General features: G+C 44.6%; 1 protein-coding gene across 1 annotated transcript; it reads right to left on the reverse strand.

Annotated features, from left to right (window-relative positions):
- Nucleotides 1-304: 304 nt before the first annotated feature.
- LOC136653368 (vomeronasal type-2 receptor 26-like) lies at nt 305-1,219 on the reverse strand. The gene has a single exon (XM_066630274.1). The coding sequence runs from the start codon at nt 1,217-1,219 to the stop codon at nt 305-307; it is 915 nt and encodes a 304-aa protein (XP_066486371.1).
- Nucleotides 1,220-20,061: the final 18,842 nt, after the last annotated feature.

Raw genomic sequence — 20,061 nt, forward strand, 5'->3', positions numbered from 1 at the left:
AGTGCATGTCAACATCTGAGAATAGTGGCCAACCACACAGTACAGATGCCTGCTTGGATAAGACTGCTGCAAAGAACAATGGAGTTGGCCAGACTTTTCCCCACCCGCGTTCTCATCCTAGATCCTGGCTTGGTTGCCAGAATCACAGTGATGGTTTTTGCCAGCACAGCAGAAACAGCCATTGAGAAGGTGACTCCAAAAGCAGGTTTTTGGAGGAGACATGTCATATTCTCAGGGCGTCACACACATGCTCTCACACACATAAACACACAGAGACACTCCTCTGGACTGCATAGTAATGTAATTAGATGCTTGCATTCTCCATTACTTTCTTCCTTAGATGTTCCCTGCTGTTTAGCTCAGGCCTCAAAATAATAATGTAACATTTGGGAGAAAAGATGCAAACCAGCAGACCAGCGCTGGAAGCCAAGATAGAGAAGATCTCCACAGCCACCATGTACTTCCCCTTTGTGCTTAAGTAGGTTGGAACGAAAGAGACCCAAACACTGCAAAAAACCAACATGCTGAAAGTGATAAACTTGGCTTCATTGAAACTGTCTGGTAACTTCCTGGCTAGGAAAGCCACAATGAAGCTAACAAAGGCCAGGAAGCCCATGTAGCCCAGGACACAATAAAACATTTCCACACTCCCTTCATTACATTCCAGCACTATTTCTTCAATCACTGAGTGTTTATTATCATCTGGAAATGGGGGAGAGGTGGCCAGCCACACAGTACAGATGCCTGCTTGGATAAGAGTGCTGCAAAGAACAATGGCATTGGCCAGTCTTTTCCCCACCCATTTCTTCATTCTGGACCCTGGCTTGGTGGCCATGAAAACCAGGACCACAGTGACGGTTTTTGCCAGCACAGCAGAAACAGCCACTGAGAAGATGACTCCAAAAGCAGGTTTTCGGAGGAGACATGTCATCTTCTCAGGGCGTCCAATGAACAGCAGCGTGCAAAGGAAGGAAAGCAGGAGGGAGGTGAGGAGAATGTAGGTGAGGCTTCGGTTGTTGGCTTTGACGATGGGAGTGTTGTGGTGCTTCATAAACAGTGCGAGCACCAGAGCTGTGAAGAAAGAAAAAGAAAGAGCCCCAGAGACTAGACTGATCCCCAAAGTTTCTTCATAAGATAAGAAGCTGATGTCCTTGTGTATACATGAATCCTGGGTTTTGCTTGGATATGTGTCATCTGCACATTTGTAGCAATCATTCATGTCTGAAATAAGAACAGATGCAGTCTCAAGCCTGTATATAGCATAAATCTCAGCAAGATGCTGTGCCAGTTCCTATTTACTCAGTAACTCCAAGTAAAATTCTGTCCATGATTACAGAGTCACTGATGGCTCCCCCAGATATAAGACTCAAGCAAATATTCAAAAATACTCAAGATATTATTCTAAGCAAAATCCCACACTGGATCAGTTCCTTTGTTGTCAGGGTAGCAGCAAAGCCTTACAATATTCATCATGAAGCAGCCTTACCATAAATGTTCACTTCTCCCAGGCTTAATGTCTGTGAACTTCGGTTTAAGAGAAGAATGAATTTACTTGCGAGGATATCTACCCTCCCACCCCCCACCCCCCCCCCCCAAAAAAAAAGGAAAAGAAGAAAAAGAAAAATGGGAATTCTAATATCAGGTACTCACTTTAACTGTCATGTCATGCAAGCAGTAAACTTGCTGTATAGTCTCACACATTGTGTCCCATGTGGGGCAATCTTTTGTGTGCAGCATGTTGGAATAGCACATGGTCTCTTGTGGTGAATGTCTGTGTGTTGCTACATGCACAGAGCATATACTGCAATATGCATGTTTCATTGCCCACTTCTTTACACTATGCTGCGGTGCATGTTTTCATGGGACGTGTGGCAGTGCAGACCCTGATCCTTTGGATTATAGCTGAACTTTTGATATATTTGCACAGCACATTCATTACCCATCTGATCTGAAATCTTCCCTTCTGGACATGGGTTGCAGTCATAGCAGCAAAATGGCTTTTCCTCCTTCACTTTCTTGCTGTAGCCGGGATGGCAGCCCTCATTACAGACAGAGAGAGGCTGTACCTAATTCATAAAAAGAGGACAATAATAATTGTGAGATTCGTCTGGAATAAATAAGTAACTGGGCCTTCCCATTGTTTCTGAAGCAGTATGGGAGATGCTAACTGGGCACAGAGGCACCTTTTAAAGTGGTGTCCTCTTATACTTAGCAGGAGAAGAAAAGCTGTCCCTCTGACCCCAGCATAACATCTTTTCCAGTAGACGCTGCTGGTTTTTCTTCTACATCGTCTTTTTTAGATTGTGGGCACAATCCTAACCAAGTCTACTCAGAAGTAAGTCCTATTTTGTTCAGTGGGGCTTACTCTCAGGAAAGTGTGGTTAGGACTGTGTGTCCTTTGGCATCAGGGAGTGTTTTATTTATTTCGCTATGTAAATTGCTTTGTGAACTACATTTTTTTTTAAGTGGAATATAACAGGTTATTCACCTGATAATTAATCATGCAATTTTCTCCTGACTGGAAAGTGAGAACTAAAATTGGATGGAATGACCACATGGCTAAACTGGACCTCAAGTTATTACAAAACTGGTATAGTAATGATTAGAAGTGTTTGTTTCGGTGAGTAAGATAGGGATTACAGCCTAAGTTACCCCAGCTTATTGGGCAAGAGGCACTTTTTCAAGTGGGTGCTCCTCTTTTTAGCAGGGGGAGAGTAACTGGCCCACCTCACCCCAGCAGTGTCTTTTCTAGCGGCTGTCTGCTGATGTTCTTTTTGCATCTTTTTAGATTGTGAGCCCTTTTGGGACAGGGAGCCATGACTTGTTTGATTTTTCTCTGTAAACCGCTTTGTGAACTTTTAGTTGAAAAGCGGTATATAAATACTGTTAATAATAATAATAATAAGTCTTACTGAACACAATGGATTTACTTCTGAGTAAAATAAAAAACACCATTTTCAGACATCTCTGCTAATGACATTTACAGCCCAAACCTATTGGGCTTGTCCACTGCTGGAACTACCTCTGCCCCACCTCCCTCCATACCCCCACCTACTTCTCCGCTGACCGGTGATCCACATGACCACTGAGCAGAACACTAGTCCAGAGCCAGCCAGTGCTATGCTATCACCACTGCTAGACTGGTGCTGAAGGCCACAGTTGTGCCTTATGGCACGCTTGCAACAGTGCGCGCTGGCGGTAAGCTGACATGCACTGTTTAGGATTGGGCTCTGAGTTACTTAGCAGACAATCCAATATTTTATAAGGTTGTCTGTTATAAGCAGACAACCCAATATTTTACATTTTATAATTTTTTTAAAAATATTAATGGTATTGAATGGTATTGAAAATATTTTTTAAATATTTTATAACAAATATTTTATAATTGAACACCATTCCATAGCATTTACTTGGCACATCAGGACTGACTTGATGCACATACCAAGTAGAAAGTGTCCTCACAGTAATCTCAAGGATATTTTATGCTGAAGTGTAAATGTATTATTCATAATTTAGTATCTTAACTCCATTTTTGATAAACGGGATTAGGACTGATTATGTTTGCTTTTATGATTTCTTTATCTATGCCTAATAAAGGTTCATTCATTCATTCATTCTCAAGGAGAACATACCTGGTTAAATGCTCTGGGCCATGTTATTGCAGCTTCATTGACAGTGAATGCTTGGTCCAGAGGAGAGTGGGCATCCATCCTCCCAACTTTAACTCTATGGAAAGATTGGTTTGAGGAAATAACCCAGTTGATAACATCAAATCCAGCGATTAACTGTCCATTCTGGTCAAAGGAAACCTGGTCACCAGCACTGTTGTTAAATGAAACCTCTCTCAGGAAGTGATGGAGCTGGATGGAAACGGCAAAATCAAGAGTATATGAAAGGCTGGATATTTCAGACTGAAGTCTAATACAACCCAATCAAATCTAAATCACCCTGTGGCAATGCAGCAGCTTCAGTGCAGGTTACACTGCATCCCATTAATTTTGACTGCTAGAGTTCTCCTCGGGGTAAGGGGACAATTGTCCCCTTTCCCTGTGGTAAGCAGCTGCAATGGCAGCCGCAATGGGTCAACACAGACCTGCACCAGCCATATTGCTGGTGCAAGTCCACTTTGATCCTTGCAGTTGGATGTGGCCCAAGAAAGTTGTATTATACTGTGCTGATCCCACTCCCTTACAAACCCCAAACCACCCACTCCACCCATCCCATCTCCTCTCTGTTCCACTACTCAACCTGTTCAACACACCCCTGGACCCTATAGCCCAAGGACCCAAAATTTAAAAAAAAACAAAACAAAAAACATGCCTTTTCGAGCTGCTCCTTTCTTCACAGTCAGTGAATTAAACACATGCAAAAACACATAAATAGTGGCCAATTAGCTGCAATCATGGCTGGTTCCCAATGAAAAACAGGCAGGATGCCTGAATCAGCAATCACTGGAGAGGCAGCAGGCAGAGTTGCCTCCAAAGAAAGCAATGAAAACAGAAGAAGGCCTGTGCACCAGGGGAAGCAACCAGGGGAAGGCATCAGGGGAAGCAACTTGATTCAATCAAATCAGAGACAGGGGGCTTGTCTCTGAGTTCCCCCTAGATTTAAGTGGGGGGAAAAGATGCGATGGTTGTGTTTATTATTATTATTATTATTATTATTATTATTATTATTATTTCCAGAGGGGGGAAAGAGCAAATTAGTATGCATTCATGTGGCTGTGGCTCCCTGGGCCTGGATCTCACCATGCCACCATGTCACTGTTGGAGAGAGAGAGAGTTGACTACATAGATTGTGACTTGGTGCTACATTCAAATCACAATACTTTGCCACATGGCAGTACATATGGCACATTACCTGCCACAATGGTTGCTTCTGAAGGTTCGGTCTCACTTGGTTCATCCTTGTCCTGTGCTTCAGACTGGATGAGGACATTGCATGTAAAGCATGGGCCAAAGCATAGACCGCATTGTAGATGCTGTAGCTGTGGCCAGTCATCCTCATTTCAAAAAAAGGCCCAGGAAGACTCTCCAGCTTCTCCTCTCCTGTGCAAACATCTCCCTCCGCCTCGCCCTGAACTGTGTTTGGAAATGCGCATCCAAAGGCCTGTTCCCAGAAGTCATTCATGAAGCCATCCCCTTCTGTGTTGTAAGGGTTCCTGCTCTCCGCAAATTGTCGAAATGCTGTGAGATCATGGGAGTGAACTGTAAAGGTGATTGCACCATGGAGTATTTTTGTATCCCAAGTCCTTTGATAGGCAAATGAAGTGAGCTCCACTTGGGCTGTTGATATCCACACTTTACCTTTGAGTCTGTTTGTTGCATGTTCTAGTTCAGATAAATATGGAAACCATCTAAAAGATGCCATGAAATACGATTCTCCATAGGCCACAATTACACTGGCTTTGCTGCCCATCACTTTATCATGTATTTTTGCCCCATACTGCAGCATGTCCAGAACTTCCGTGATAAAAGTAATCTCAGGGATTCTTTCTATGAATGCAAAACAGATGCCACTCTGTGAAAACTCTGGAAGCACGGTTTGCACAAACCTTTCCCCATTTTCATTATCCATAGCGAGAACCCCAATCCATGTCCACCCAAAATGCAGAAGTAAAGAGATAATCCCTGCGTACTGAAGGGCTTCCTTTGGTACCATCTGATAGAAGGGAAGTCCTGGGGTTTTGTCTTTCATCACTGGAGCAGAGCCATAGGTGAGCTTAGGAGAAAAGGAGTAAGTGATGAACAATAGTCCCATTGATGCAGCACTTCTAGTCAAGTCATATACTGCCAGCATTTCTAAAAACTCTCTAAAGTAAAATATTTTTATTCTTCCTGTGCTGTACATTGGGGTCTGAGAAAACAGATCACTTATAGCAATCTAGTTACTTGTCAATTGAAAAGACAACTGTTTAATATGACACTGAAGGTAAGAAAGGTGGCTCACCTACACTAATCTCATGACATGCATGTACGTAATCAAGCATGTATAAGCCAAGGTGCACATAATGAAGTGGAATAATGCTCCAAACTATCCATTTGTATGCAATCCAGAGCTCGTTTTCCATCTTCCATTTATATGCACCTTTAGGGACAAGAGGTTTGTAAGTGTGGTAATTATTGAACTTCAGAGTTTTCTCTAAATCACTGTTCTTCAACCTGTAGGTCAGGACCCCAATGGGGTCATGAGACCTTAATGGGGGGGGTGGGGGCAACCTTTCCAAGTCTGTGCAAGAGAGGGCTTGGATCCAGTCTAATAATGGTACCGCCTTATCAAAACAGCTCTCGATATAATCCTGCACAGCCTATTCTCACTGTCTTGCCCCACAACTCCTAAGGCCAGTCCTTAGGCTACCACCACACAGGGTTATTGTGAAGTCCCAAGTGAGAGGACAAAATGAGGCAGGTGGGGGCAGGATGGGCATAATCCAGTCGGGGGGGGGGGAAGATTGACAGTGGTTTCCTTTTCTCATGGTTTTTTTATTTTATTTTGGGAGTTCATGGCATTAAAAAAGATTGAAGACCACTGATCTAGATATTAAATAGTGGGTCCATACAAATAAAGGAACATGTTTATTTCATCTTCAGAACAGAACCTGGCAATGAAACACAACACCGCTGGCTTTATACCCCTTTCCTCTGCCCAGATTCCCCATGATACACTAAACTAGAGGGCCAATCAACTAAACTATCAACTAAACTGTTGATACACTAAACTAGAGGGCCAATTGGATGGTAGGATTTCGATCCACCACCCGATTGGCCAGTCATAAGACTGGCTTTTGGATTTTGATCCTGCATAACTTGCATGCATAACATAGATCTAGATCCATCTTGGTGTAGATCAGGGGTGCCCAAACCCCGGCCCAGGAGCCACTTGCGGCCCTCGGGGGCTCCCAATCCGGCCCTCAGGGAGCCCCCAGTCTCCAATGAGCCTCTGGCCCTCCAGAGACTTGCTGGAGCCTGTGCTGGCCCAATGCAACTGCTCTCAGCATGATGACTGTTCGAACTCTCACCTGAGCTGTGGGACGAGGGCTCCCTCCACTACTTGCTCTTTCACGTCTGTGATGCAGCAGTGGCAGTGAAGGAAAGGCTGGCCTTGCTTTGTGCAAGGCCTTTTATAGGCCTTGAGCTACTGTGAGACCTTCATTCATTCATATAAGTTCAATCTCTAATAAATTCATTTATGTAAATTTATTCAAATTTTAAATGTAAATTAATTCCTTTTTTTTCCTGGTCCCTGGCAGTGTCAGAGAGATGATGTGGCCCTCCTGCCAAAATGTTTGGACACCCCTGGTGTAGATGTATGTGTGGATGTATGCAAATCTGTTTGATTGATGGCATACACCAGGAGATAGAAAGAACAGACTGTCCATACTACAACATTCAGTACCACAGACCATGAGATCTTTCAAGGAATCCTTTTGTGGAGGGAAATGGGGGATACTGTACTCAAATGGTTCAGAGCATATTTTGATTAGTCATGATAGCTATGCTATGGTGGAATTTAAATCCAGGGTTTTATATTTAAATGAATTGTAAGTTCCATCTGATCATTTCCGCCTCACCCCTAATTGCCTCAAAACCATAAAATCACATCTAGAAGTACAAAGGAGGGATGAAAAGGGTTCAGCTGCCATTGTTACACACACACACACACACACACACACACACACACACACAAATATTCTACCTGTGGAATCTTGTGGGTATCTAAGAGAGTTGCAATGTGTAGGGAGATTTGGGGGTCCAGTCCTCCAATTACTGCTATTGCATTATTTTGAATACCACACATGTAGTTGGGAACAAATCTGCCCAGAGTGTGTATGAGTTGCATTGTAGCATGATAGGTCCACTTTGCATTGAAATAACTGTCAAATATGAAGAAACCCAAAGTGACATTGGGTAAGAGCTGAGGGTTTTCATTGATCTCCTTCACTGTAAATGCCAAGGCCAGGATGTGTTGGTAATTCTTAGGCACCGAACTAGAAGGAAAGAAACATTTTCTATCAGTAATATATTAAATGTTTTTGAACAATTCTCTTCACCTTGCCTCATCTTATTCACTATTATTATGCTTAACCCATTTTTGCCCAGCCCACAGGTATACACATTTGATCCCTGTTGCATATATGCAACATTGGGCAGAAATGGCTTAATATAGATCTAATGCAAAAAAACCCAAAAAACTTGGTTATGTATGACACAAGCAAATAGAATATTTGGGCGCATGGGAAAAGGCGCATCAGGTTTTGGAGAAGAGGGTGACTAAGGGCCAAATCCTATCCAATTTTCCAGCTCTGGTGCAACCAGGTCAGCAAGGCATGTGCTGTATCCAGCAGTAGGGAAACAGTCAGGGAGGCCTTCTCCATTTAAGGGAACATTTGTTCTCTTTTATCAGGGCTACATTGCAGTTGCATCGGCACTGGAAAGTTGGATAGAACTGGGTCCTTAAACTCTTCCCTGATCCAAATCCGGATCTTTGGCCTGAATCCAAATCAGCCAAACATGCTGCTTTAGGTTTTTTGTGTGCATTGAGCATTCCTAACCATGACATGCTCACTTCATATCTCTTCTGGTGCTGAATTAAACCAATTACAACACTCAGCTGTTCTGATGTTGCAGTTTTGGGTCTGGTTGGTTGGCAACCTTCAATCTTGAAAGACTATGGTATAAGCCTACAGCATCTGGTATTCCCAGGTGGTCTCCCTTCCAATTACTAATCAGACCTGACCCTGCTTAGCTTCTGAGATGAGATCAGGCATGTGCATCACTGGTGATAACAAGAAAAAAATGTGAATATAAAGTTAATAACATGATTAACTGTTTACGTAAGCTCATCACAGACATTTTTTTATCAGTAGTATGTTCTATGTTTTGAAAATTTCTTTTCACTGTACTAATCAAAAAATGAAGTACATGTCAGACAAGAGGTACCAATGATACTGAACAGATAACATCACCTCTATTACTCAGGGTGCAATCCTAACCAACTTTCCAGCACTGATATAAGGGCAATGCAATTCCAAGGTAAGGGAACAAACATTGCCTTACCTTGAGGAGGCCTCCTTTACTGCCCCCCAACTGCAGGATGCAGCACATGCCCCATTGGCACAGCTATGCTAGTGCTGGACAATTGGTTAGGATTGTGCCCTCAGCTATTTTTGAGACAGAAGCAATAGCATCATTGGGGAAAAAGTCAGATTAGGGCAACATTCAGGGAGGGGGAATTAAAACTCCTCCATAATGATGTGGCCAGAATCCACACTGGGACGCCATATAGCCAATACTGGTATCCATTTAAAACTGTGAGCATTCCTAACTGGGACACTTTGGAATCAAAGCTATTTTGGTCCTTAATTTTATTGCCTCTACCTCTGTTTTAAACAATCCACTGTTCTAATGCTGATGTTTTGATGCACTGTTCCGATGCTGCAGCCTTAGGCCTGATCAACAAGGGCAGTGCTATTCAAACTGTGCGGCGTGGCACTTTAGGGAGGCGCCACGAACTCAAAGGGGAGGCACGGGATGTCCTCTCGCAGCAATACAGTCACATCCCTGGGCAGAATATGAGCCCGTCTTCTGCCGGTTGTCTGCGCTTTTTTTAAAAGTTGCTCAGCTGCGAGAGTGGCTGCTGCCACCCCACCCTCTTCTCCCTCCTCTCCGAGACTGCCGCCTTCTGTGTTTGCTGCATGTTGTTTGCAAAGCTCTTCCACTCCAACCCCCATCTGGCAAGTACCAAACATGCTCAGCTTGCAGTCCTTAACCCTCGCTGATCCTTGTCTGGTTGGTTCCTAGTTCCCAGCCTGGGATCGCTTCTCATCAAAGTGAAATCTCTCTTTTCAACCCCTCCCTCTTCCACTCCCCCCTTTCAATCTCCAAACCTTCCCGCTTTCCTCCCCCTCCCCAAATAAAATGCTTCCTATTTTACCAGTCACCAGGGGTCTTAAAGTTGTTTCCATGAAGTTGGCAAAGGGGGGGGGGAAGAGAGAGAGAGAGAGAGAGAGAGAGAGAGAGAGAAGTACACACTTTATTGGCCAGGAGCAGAAAAAGGGTACTGTTTTTAAAGTGATTTATTAATCTTGTTGTTTGACTGAAGAGGATAGGCTTTATTTTTAAAGTGATGAATCTTGCTATTTGAAGGGAATACTTATCAGCCATTGATGAAGTGATTGCCAGCCCAACCCTATCCACACTTTCCTGGGAGTAAGCCCCATTGACTCCAATGGGACTTACTTCTGAGTAGACATGCATAGGCTTGAGTTGTGCATCTCCTAGTATAGGAGACAAATCAGCTTTCTAACCAAACCCTTATCAGCCATGATATATTTTCATGGTCTATTTTTGTTTTCCCCACCAGCTGTCGGAAAAATTAAATTAAATTAATAAAGGGTTCAATCCTATCCAGGGAGAATGGGAGAAATAACTAGTTGGATTGGGGTCCACAGGGGTGTGCATGTGTAATGTTGGTCAGACTGGTTGTTCACAAAGTTCATTTGATAAAACAATTCTATTGGTATGCTTACAAAGTTAAAAAAAATGAGTCTTCCTGGACCAGACAAAATCTACCTCCTGTCTCCAACAGTGATCAGCAGCTGATCATTTATAAAGCATGTATATTGCTTAAATAATAATATATTTTTAAGATCTGCATTTAATTAATATGATTAATATAATATAATAGTTAATACATTAATATAGTTAATATATATATAATATAATATAATATTTAATATAGTTAATATTTCTGGCCACTTCCTGTTTAATGATGTCACTTCCAGCCCTCAGGAACATGATGGGGAGTCATGGCCAACAGCCACGGGGGTCAAGGAAACCACTGGCCAGAAAAGTTTGTGTACCACTGAACTAGGGGAATAACCAAAAAAAGAAAAGAAAAAAAGAAATAAAAAAGGAAATAGGAAGTTAAAAGGATTAATTTATTACTTAAGCTCGTCATACAGTGCTGGTGGGGGTTCTTCAGCAAAGGTCATGGAATTGGAGAGGATGAAGCTCTGAGATGCAATGCCACCAATGATGAGGTCTCCAGACTGGTGATACTTGTGAAGCGGAGGGTGTGGATCCTGAATGCCACATTTAACAATGTGGGCCTTGCCTAACATGTGAGGATACAGCATCAGCAGCAACATCACAGCAACCATTCTGTGTACAGAATATTTCCTTTAGAAAGATTCGTCTGTTAAGGTCAAAAATATTTATATGCTGCTTTTCAGCAAAATGGTTTAACATAGCAAAATAATTTTTTTTTAAATGCCTCTGCTCCAAAAGGGCTCATAATCTGAAAGCAAAACACAAAACAAGAGAGATACCAGTAACGACTACTGAAAGTGCACTCTTGTTACCCGACATACTTTTCATTTGTACGTATTTAATCCTAACGCATTTGTATACATGTGTGAGTGACACTGAGTGCAGACCAGGAGAACACAACCCACACCAGTCTTGTAGCTTTTGAACGGAGCTGATGGCAAGAGGCCTCAGGACCCACAAGCCTCCAAGAAGGCCATAACATCAATTCGTAAGAGCAGTCATTCACCCTCCCCTCCACTTAAGCTGGCTGGCTTGAGAGAAGTGTTATTTTTCATTTCTTAGAAAATTTCATGCTGGGCCACGCTCTGCTGGCACAACCTGTTTGATGCTGTGAATAACAGCTCCCTCCTGAGAGCTTTGCGACGCGGAGTAAACTAGTTAGCTACACAAAGGAAGGGTTCCCTACCCTAGCTGTTAATGACTCCATGGCTAAAATCTAATCGACATTTATGTTACTTTAGGCCTCCTGAGCTAGTCAAGAGTTAGTTGCTGCACCCTCAGCAGATCACAGAACAAGTAAGAAACCCACCTTTAGTCGGGGATAAACAATCAAGGGCCTCCAAGTAACAAAAGCAAGTCCTTGATAAGCGCATGCTACAAAAGTCCCATGTTTTCCTATGGGCATTTCAGGTGTAGAAACCTGGACCAAAGACCCCTTGGGCCTTTTGTTCTCCATCTGCCTGGACATCTGCTTGTCATACCATTGGTTTTAAAACTCACTGGTACTGCATCAAACATGGCCATTTTTTATGTTACATGAGGGCCAACACCAGGACACGTATTCAACAGATCTCTTCCCTTCTAGCCTTGGTCACCTCTTCTCCACTTTCCTCCTTGATCTCAACCAAGAAGCCTCTGCATCACTGCCTGCTGAGCAACCATTTTGTGAGCTGCCTCATAACCCACCCCTTCCCAGGGGAATGCAGCCTTGGCTCCTTTACCTTGATTTACTCCTAGGATGTAGCTGCAACTACTACCCAGCCCCTAGGTTTGCTTTCAAGCCTTTTCTTGCATTTGCACCACTTTGAACCAGGATATCAGTTGGTAACCTAGCCCTGTGATTCCTGCAATGCTTTCACTCAAATCAGCAGAAATAGATAACCTTTGGGCAGGATAGATGGTTTTGGGCAGGATTGGCCACTGAACCATAAAACCACTTTAATCTTGTCTCATGTGAAATCAATGTGATAACATGCTTATAGCAAAATCTTATGCATGCATATTCAAATATAAGACCTGTGTTATCAGTTAACCATACACCCTCTAACTGTTTAGGCCACAGCCTTAATGCCTCAGGGCCCAATCCTATCCAATTTTCCAGTGCCGGTGCAGCTGTGCCAACACAAAGCAGCTCTGCGCACTGAATCCTGTGGTGGGGAGGCAGCCACAGAGGCCTCCTCAAAGTATGGGAACATTTGTTCTCTTACCTCAGGACTGCATTGTGGCTGCACTGATGCTGGAAAGTTGGATAGGATTGGGCCCTCAATCATATTCTAGCTTGGTGTGAGCTCCATGTATTTCAGAGTTGTGAACTATTCGGGTGGTGGCAGCCCTAACCAATTCATCAGGAACTCCAAGGTAAGAAAGATCCACTTCTGAGGCACAGAGTCTGAAAAACATAATTGAGGTATCCCTGTATATTCCTGTCCCTAGGCCTTACTTTGAATGCTGTGGTATATATTTATGGCTCACTTTGCAGGCCACAATGTTTGTGCGGCTAAACCTCTTCCTCTGCACTAGCTGTTTTGACAAGCACCAATATACATTGCAATTCTTTCTGTAATTGGAAGGGGATTACCAATTCTGTGTCAAGGATTCCCTGAGGAACTGCAGGGGAAAACATGTTTGTGATATCTGAATGGAAGTTCTGTCTTAGGGAAACTTGGAAGGAACATTTGGGCTTGGAATCACCCACAACAACAAAAGGTCAATAGAAGTTTAAGATCTTGGTCCAGAGTCACGCAGGAAGTGCATGTGTTTAATCTTAGAATTAGTCTACTTTGGAAATGCAATCTGGAAAGATGGGTCAGAGAAATAAAGGCCCAAGGTGGTATTAAGGCAAGAAGAGTGATTTTTCAGTAATAATGAAATAAAAACACTGCTTTCTGCACTTCTGAAATACAAAACCCACTTTTGGCACTTCTGATTCTTGTAAAGCAGAACAACCCAATGTGTTATACACATACAAAAATAAAACTACATATTGGTCACTGTCGGCTGGCTGGGCTGGACTGCGGGGTGGTGCATGGGCAATGATTACGGCTGCATCTGCTGACATTGTGCCACCTACCTAGTACACTTTTAAAGTGATTATAATTTATAAAAATGTGCCCTTGGAATTAAAAAAACAAAACACATAGCTTTCTGCACATGTCCTCCTTGGGGAAAAATGAAATGCGGGGGGGGGGGGGAACAGTTTAAGAACACCTCTAATGATGATCTTAGTGACCCTGAGATGCCTGTAGCTTATCATATTTATACACTGTACGCCACAAGCCTTTCCATAGAATTATAAAATCCGTAGAGCCTGTGGGTAGCCATTTGCTTATTACAAGCCTGAACAAAAAGATGCTGTCTCTTGCCCTTCCCCCTGGCTCTTTGCATGAACATGTCTACGTGCCAAAGTGGCAACACGCGCAGTCTGCAGGCAGAGATGACATTTCAGAGAAAATGAAAAGCTGAAGGCATGCTTTATGCGCATGTCAATCTTATGTAGCCAGGGATCTTATAACCCTCATGAAGTTAAAGCAGGTGTTTTAAAATGCAGTTCTGTTTTGTTTCTGCTGTTGCTGAGCAACTGGCAGTTGGAGCCCCGAGTTCTTTCATGGCAGGGAGGGGGAAGGAAGCTCCCTGTAAATGCTCCTGCTCTGACAGACTGAAGAGGTCTTCTCCATGTCACAAGCGCTCCAAGAAATGACAAAGCCCATAGCTTATGAGTTCCCCATTGCTCTGTTCTAGCCTTATCGGAACACTAAGGGAGAATTAAGTTGTTAGTGCAGGTGGGCTTGCATTACCCACAGGTTTGGTCCCCACGGATTTCTTCACCTGCAGATTCCAAACTCACAGGAGAGGACTCTGGACCCTCATGCCCAGAAGTTGTCCTGAGGCCCACAGAAGCCATGTGTGTCGACCCGTGGCCTCTGCCAGCCCCATAATGCCCATTTCGGGCAAAATAATGCAACTTCTTTTTTCTCAGGGAAACCGGAGGTGACATTGATGTGCCTTTAAAAGGCATTCTGAGGGCCAGGGAAGCCCTCAGTGGCTTCCATGTCCTTCAGAATGTTATTTAAAAGCTTATAAACATCACTTCCAGTTTCCCCAAGAAACTGGAAATCACATTATTTTGCCCTAAATAGTCATGCTGAGGCTCACAGAGCTGGGGATGGATGCTCACTGTCTCTGAGGGCTTCAGAACAACCTCTGAACATGAACATGGAACATGGAACATAGAACATGGAACACAGTTCCAATCACAGTTCCAATCATGTCTGAAGTTTTAAGGGGAACATGGAACATGGAACACAGTTCCAATCACAGTTCCAATCATGTCTGAAGTTTTAAGGGGCCCAAATTCATGGATTTCAACATCCATGGATTTCAGCATCCACAGGGGGTCTGGGAATGCAACCCCCATGGATACTGAGGGCCACATGTATTATGTATTTTAAAAAAAAATCCTGTCAAGCTCACCTCGCCATCTCTTAGTCCTCTGGTCAGTGAGTTAGAATGGGATCCCCTTTTGTTTTGGGGTTGCTGAGCAACTGGCAGTTGGAGCCAAGTGTCCTTTTTCTCGCGGGAAGGGGGAAGGAAGCAACCTGCAGCTGCTCTTACCCTACATCGGGGTCTCCAAACCCCGGCCCAGGGGCCAGATGCAGCCTGCAGCGCACCTCTATCCAGCCTGCGACCAGCCTCTCATTCCCTGAAAGCCCCTGGGCCACTTTGCCGAACATGACTGTAAGCTGCATCTGGAGGGTGTTCTAAGGGTCAGAGAGGTTGAATGAATGAGCTCATTCATTCATTTATTCACACATCTAAGTGCCATCTCTAATTTATTTATATAAATTTTATATTTAATTTTTTTTTCCTGCCCTCAAAAACCGTGTCAGACATTTGATGCAGCCCTCTGGCCAAAATGTTTGGAGACCCCTGCCCTATGTGATTGATGCAGTCTTCATCTTGCCACAAGGGGGACCCAGAACAGGAAGAAATGGCAGCTCCCAGCAGAATACTTTCTCCCTATTGCTCTTTTATAGGCGGCGGGGGGGGGGGTGTTTCTAAGAAAGCTGTTCCCCAAGAAAATCACAAAAAAAGCATTTCTACCCTAGAGGAGAATGACCAGCCTCAGCCAGATCTGCAAACAGGCGGTTCAGGAAGTCAGCTGAGCCAGGATTAGCTCAGTGATCCCCTGTTGCTGACCCTCTCCCCAGAATAACTTCTGTGATGTTGGGTGGTGGCCAGAGGAACTCTAGGAAACAAGGTAAATAGAATGAAGTATTTTTAGTCCATTTAAGAGCCTTTCTCAGACCCTACAAAACAATTCTACTACCTTGTCCTAATCAGTAACGGACCTGCCCTTGAAGAGCCCTGGGGCAAAGATCTGTGATGCCGCACAATGTTGCCCCCCATACTTACCCAGCATAACGAAACCTCACGCAATGTTGTAGGCAAACTTAGCAAGCCTTGTAAGGCGTCCCACAAGGTCTTAATACTTCAGGGAAACCAGAAGTACTGTTTAAGACCATGTCGGAAGCCTCATAAGGCTTTCCGACTGGTCTGCAATGCTGCATAGATGTGGCTCTCAGGGCATTTGCCCCTCTGCCCCCCTTGCAGGCCGATCACTGGTCCTAATATCCTCTGTTCCCTCTTTAGGCTCTGAAGATGGAAAGTGAAAGAGCAGCAAGAATTAATGGAGGCAGGAATCCTTTGGCAGCAGAACAGTCAACGGGCATCTTCAGGTAAGTGATTTTTCCTTTTCAGGTTCCCTGTGACAGCCCAATCCTATGCATGTCTACTCAGAAGCAAGTTCCATTGCAGTCAATGGGGCTTACTCCCAGGAAAGTGTGGATAGGATTGGGTTGTAAGCCAGCTCAGCACCAGCAGCAAAAGACCCTCTCTGGAAAATCAGGCTCCTTGTATAGGCCTCAGTTTTTATACACGGCCCTCTCATTTGCACACAGCCCTCTACAGGCTTATTGCTGGTTCTCACTTCACTGGTTTTATCTCAGGTTCAACAATACATTAACCCATGAAAAACTGCATTTCCAACACTTCAAGCTTCAGATTGGAGTCTCCCAGCAAGCAGAGGAACCTGATGGTAAGAAGATGCTGCCTGGGCTCATGGAATTTTGCTGGAGAAAAGAGAAGCAATAAGTAAAGTTGCCTCATAGGGAAGGCAGGTATTATTATGCCTCAGCTGCAGATGGGAAGACTGAGGCACTAGTTTTTGCAGGGAGCCTCCCTGCAGTGTGCAAGCGGCTCCTCCCCCTCCCCTTGGGAGCCATTCGCCTCCATTTAGCCTCACCACAACATGCAAGCGGCTCCTCCCCTCCCCTTTGGAGCCATGTGGGGGGGGGGAATGGAGGCGAATTGCTCTCAAGGGGAGGGAGAGGAGCTGCTTGCGCACTCCAGGGAGGCTCCCTGCAAAACTTAGTGTGCCGCCCCCCCTCTAGCTATGCCAGTGGGGAAATGGATTATCCATACATGCACAGGAATCTAGTGTGATGGTTTGTGGCACAGGTCAGGGAACTGGCAGGAAATGAGTGGAACGAAATCTTTTGAAGAAAACTGAGATGACAATTACCCAGGGGCAGCAACACTGGTGGTCCTGGTTGCCCTGCCACCCTGGAGCAGTGAGGTAAGGTTTCACCTCCCAAACCAGAAGTAACTGTGGTGACATCATCATGTGAGCACAGCCACTGTTGGCAGGATTCTGCACCACTCTGGGCCACCCCCTCCTTTTAAAAAAAGGGGAAGAAGGGGGTGGTCCTCAGATTGCAGTGGTACAGAACTGTGCTGATAGTGGCTATGAACTCACAGCCACTATCGCTGTGATTCTGCACCACTCTGCGGGTTGCCCGATTCACTTCTTCCCCTTTTTTTAAAGGGGAAGAAGCAAATGACCCACAGATCAGTGCAGAATTGCACCGATAGTGACTGCAAGCTCGCAACCACTATTGGCACGATTGAGAACCACTCTGGACCTCCCCCCTCCTTCTTCCCCCTTTTTTCAGGCAACACTCAGATCGGCATGGTTCTAGACTTCTTCTCCTTTAAAAAAAGGTAGGAAGAGAGGGGAGCAGCCCAGAGCTTCATGCAAATGCTTTGTAAAAGCCAGCCAGCACCAGCTTATTTTGTGTTAAAATTTGAAAAAATGTAAAGTTTGATGGTTTGTGGCACAGTTCAGGGAATTGGCAGAAAATGAGTGGAAAGAAATCCTTTCAAGAAAAGGTTACATAAGAACATAAGAACATAAGAACAGCCCCACTGGATCAGGCCATAGGCCCATCTAGTCCAGCTTCCTGTATCTCACAGCGGCCCACCAAATGCCCCAGGGAGCACACCAGATAACAAGAGACCTCATCCTGGTGCTCTCCCCTACATCTGGCATTCTGACTTAACCCATTCCTAAAATCAGGAGGTTGCGCATACACATCATGGCTTGTACCCCATAATGGATTTTTCCTCCAGAAACTCATCCAATCCCCTTTTAAAGGCGTCCAGGCTAGACGCCAGCACCACATCCTGTGGCAAGGAATTCCACAGACCGACCACGCGCTGAGTAAAGAAATATTTTCTTTTGTCTGTCCTAACCCGCCCAACACTCAATTTTAGTGGAGGTCCCCTGGTTCTGGTATTAGGTGAGAGTGTAAAGAGCATCTCCCTATCCACTCTATCCATCCCCTGCATAATTTTGTATGTCTCAATCATGTCCCCCCTCAAGCGTCTCTTTTCTAGGCTGAAGAGGCCCAAACGCCGTAGCCTTTCCTCATAAGGAAGGTGCCCCAGCCCCGTAATCATCTTAGTCGCTCTCTTTTGCACCTTTTCCATTTCCACTATGTCTTTTTTGAGATACGGCGACCAGAACTGGACACAATACTCCAGGTGTGGCCTTACCATCGATTTGTACAACGGCATTATAATACTAACCGTTTTGTTCTCAATACCCTTCCTAATGATCCCAAGCATAGAATTGACCTTCTTCACTGCCACCGCACATTGGGTCGACACTTTCATCGACCTGTCCACCACCACCCCAAGATCTCTCTCCTGATCTGTCACAGACAGTTCAGAACCCATCAGCCTATATCTAAAGTTTTGATTTTTTGCCCCAATGTGCATGACTTTACACTTACTGACATTGAAGCGCATCTGCCATTTTGCTGCCCATTCTGCCAGTCTGGAGAGATCCTTCTGGAGCTCCTCACAATCACTTCTGGTCTTTACCACTCGGAAAAGTTTGGTGTCGTCTGCAAACTTAGCCACTTCACTGCTCAACCCTGTCTCCAGGTCATTTATGAAGAGGTTGAAAAGCACCGGTCCCAGGACAGATCCTTGGGGCACACCGCTTTTCACCTCCCTCCATTGTGAAAATTGCCCATTGACACCCACTCTCTGCTTCCTGGCCTCCAACCAGTTCTCAATCCACGAGAGGACCTGTCCTCTAATTCCCTGACTGTGGAGTTTTTTCAGTAGCCTTTGGTGAGGGACCGTGTCAAACGCCTTCTGAAAGTCCAGATATATAATGTCCACGGGTTCTCCCGCATCCACATGCCTGTTGACCTTTTCAAAGAATTCTATAAGGTTGGTGAGGCAAGACTTACCCTTACAGAAGCCATGCTGACTCTCCCTCAGCAAGGCCTGTTCGTCTATGTGTTTTGAGATCCTATCTTTGATGAGGCATTCCACCATCTTACCCGGTATAGATGTTAGGCTGACCGGCCTATAGTTTCCCGGGTCCCCCCTCTTTCCCTTTTTAAAAATAGGCATGACATTTGCTATCCTCCAATCTTCTGGCACCGTGGCCGTTTTGAGGGACAAGTTGCATACCTTAGTCAAGAGATCTGCAACTTCATTCTTCAATTCCTTAATAACCCTTGGGTGTATGCCATCAGGGCCCGGTGACTTATTGATCTTTAATTTATCAATGAGGTCTGAAACATCTTCTCTTTTAACCTCTATCTGACTTAACTCCTCGGTCAGGAGGGGCCGTTCGGGCAGCGGTATCTGCCCGAGGTCTTCTGCCGTGAAGACAGATGCAAAGAACTCATTTAATTTCTCTGCCATCTCTAAGTCTCCTTTTATCTCCCCTTTCCCTCCCTCACCATCCAGAGGGCCAACCGCTTCTCTGGCGGGTTTCCTGCTTCTAACATATTTGAAGAAGCTTTTATTATTCCCCTTAATGTTGCTGGCCATGCGTTCCTCATAGTCTCGCTTGGCCTCCCCTATCACCTTCTTACATTTCTTTTGCCACAGTTTATGTTCCTTTTTATTCTCTTCATTAGGGCAAGACTTCCATTTACGGAAGGAATCTTCCTTGCCCTTCACAGCCTCTCTAACTTGGCTGGTTAGCCATGCGGGCACTCTCCTGGATTTAGTGGAACCCTTCTTTCTTTGCGGTATACACCTCTGCTGGGCCTCTATTACTGTTGTTTTAAGCAGCCTCCATGCACTCTGGAGAGACTGGACTCTTTTTACCCTCTCTTTCAACCTCCTTCTAACCAGCCTCCTCATT

This window comes from Tiliqua scincoides, chromosome 5, assembly GCF_035046505.1.
Source record: "Tiliqua scincoides isolate rTilSci1 chromosome 5, rTilSci1.hap2, whole genome shotgun sequence".
In the NCBI taxonomy this organism is placed as follows: Eukaryota; Metazoa; Chordata; class Lepidosauria; order Squamata; family Scincidae; genus Tiliqua; species Tiliqua scincoides.

Bases quoted from the DNA above. Each gene is read 5' to 3' on its own strand.
- LOC136653368 (XM_066630274.1), bottom strand. From the start codon at position 1,219: ATGAATGATTGCTACAAATGTGCAGATGACACATATCCAAGCAAAACC.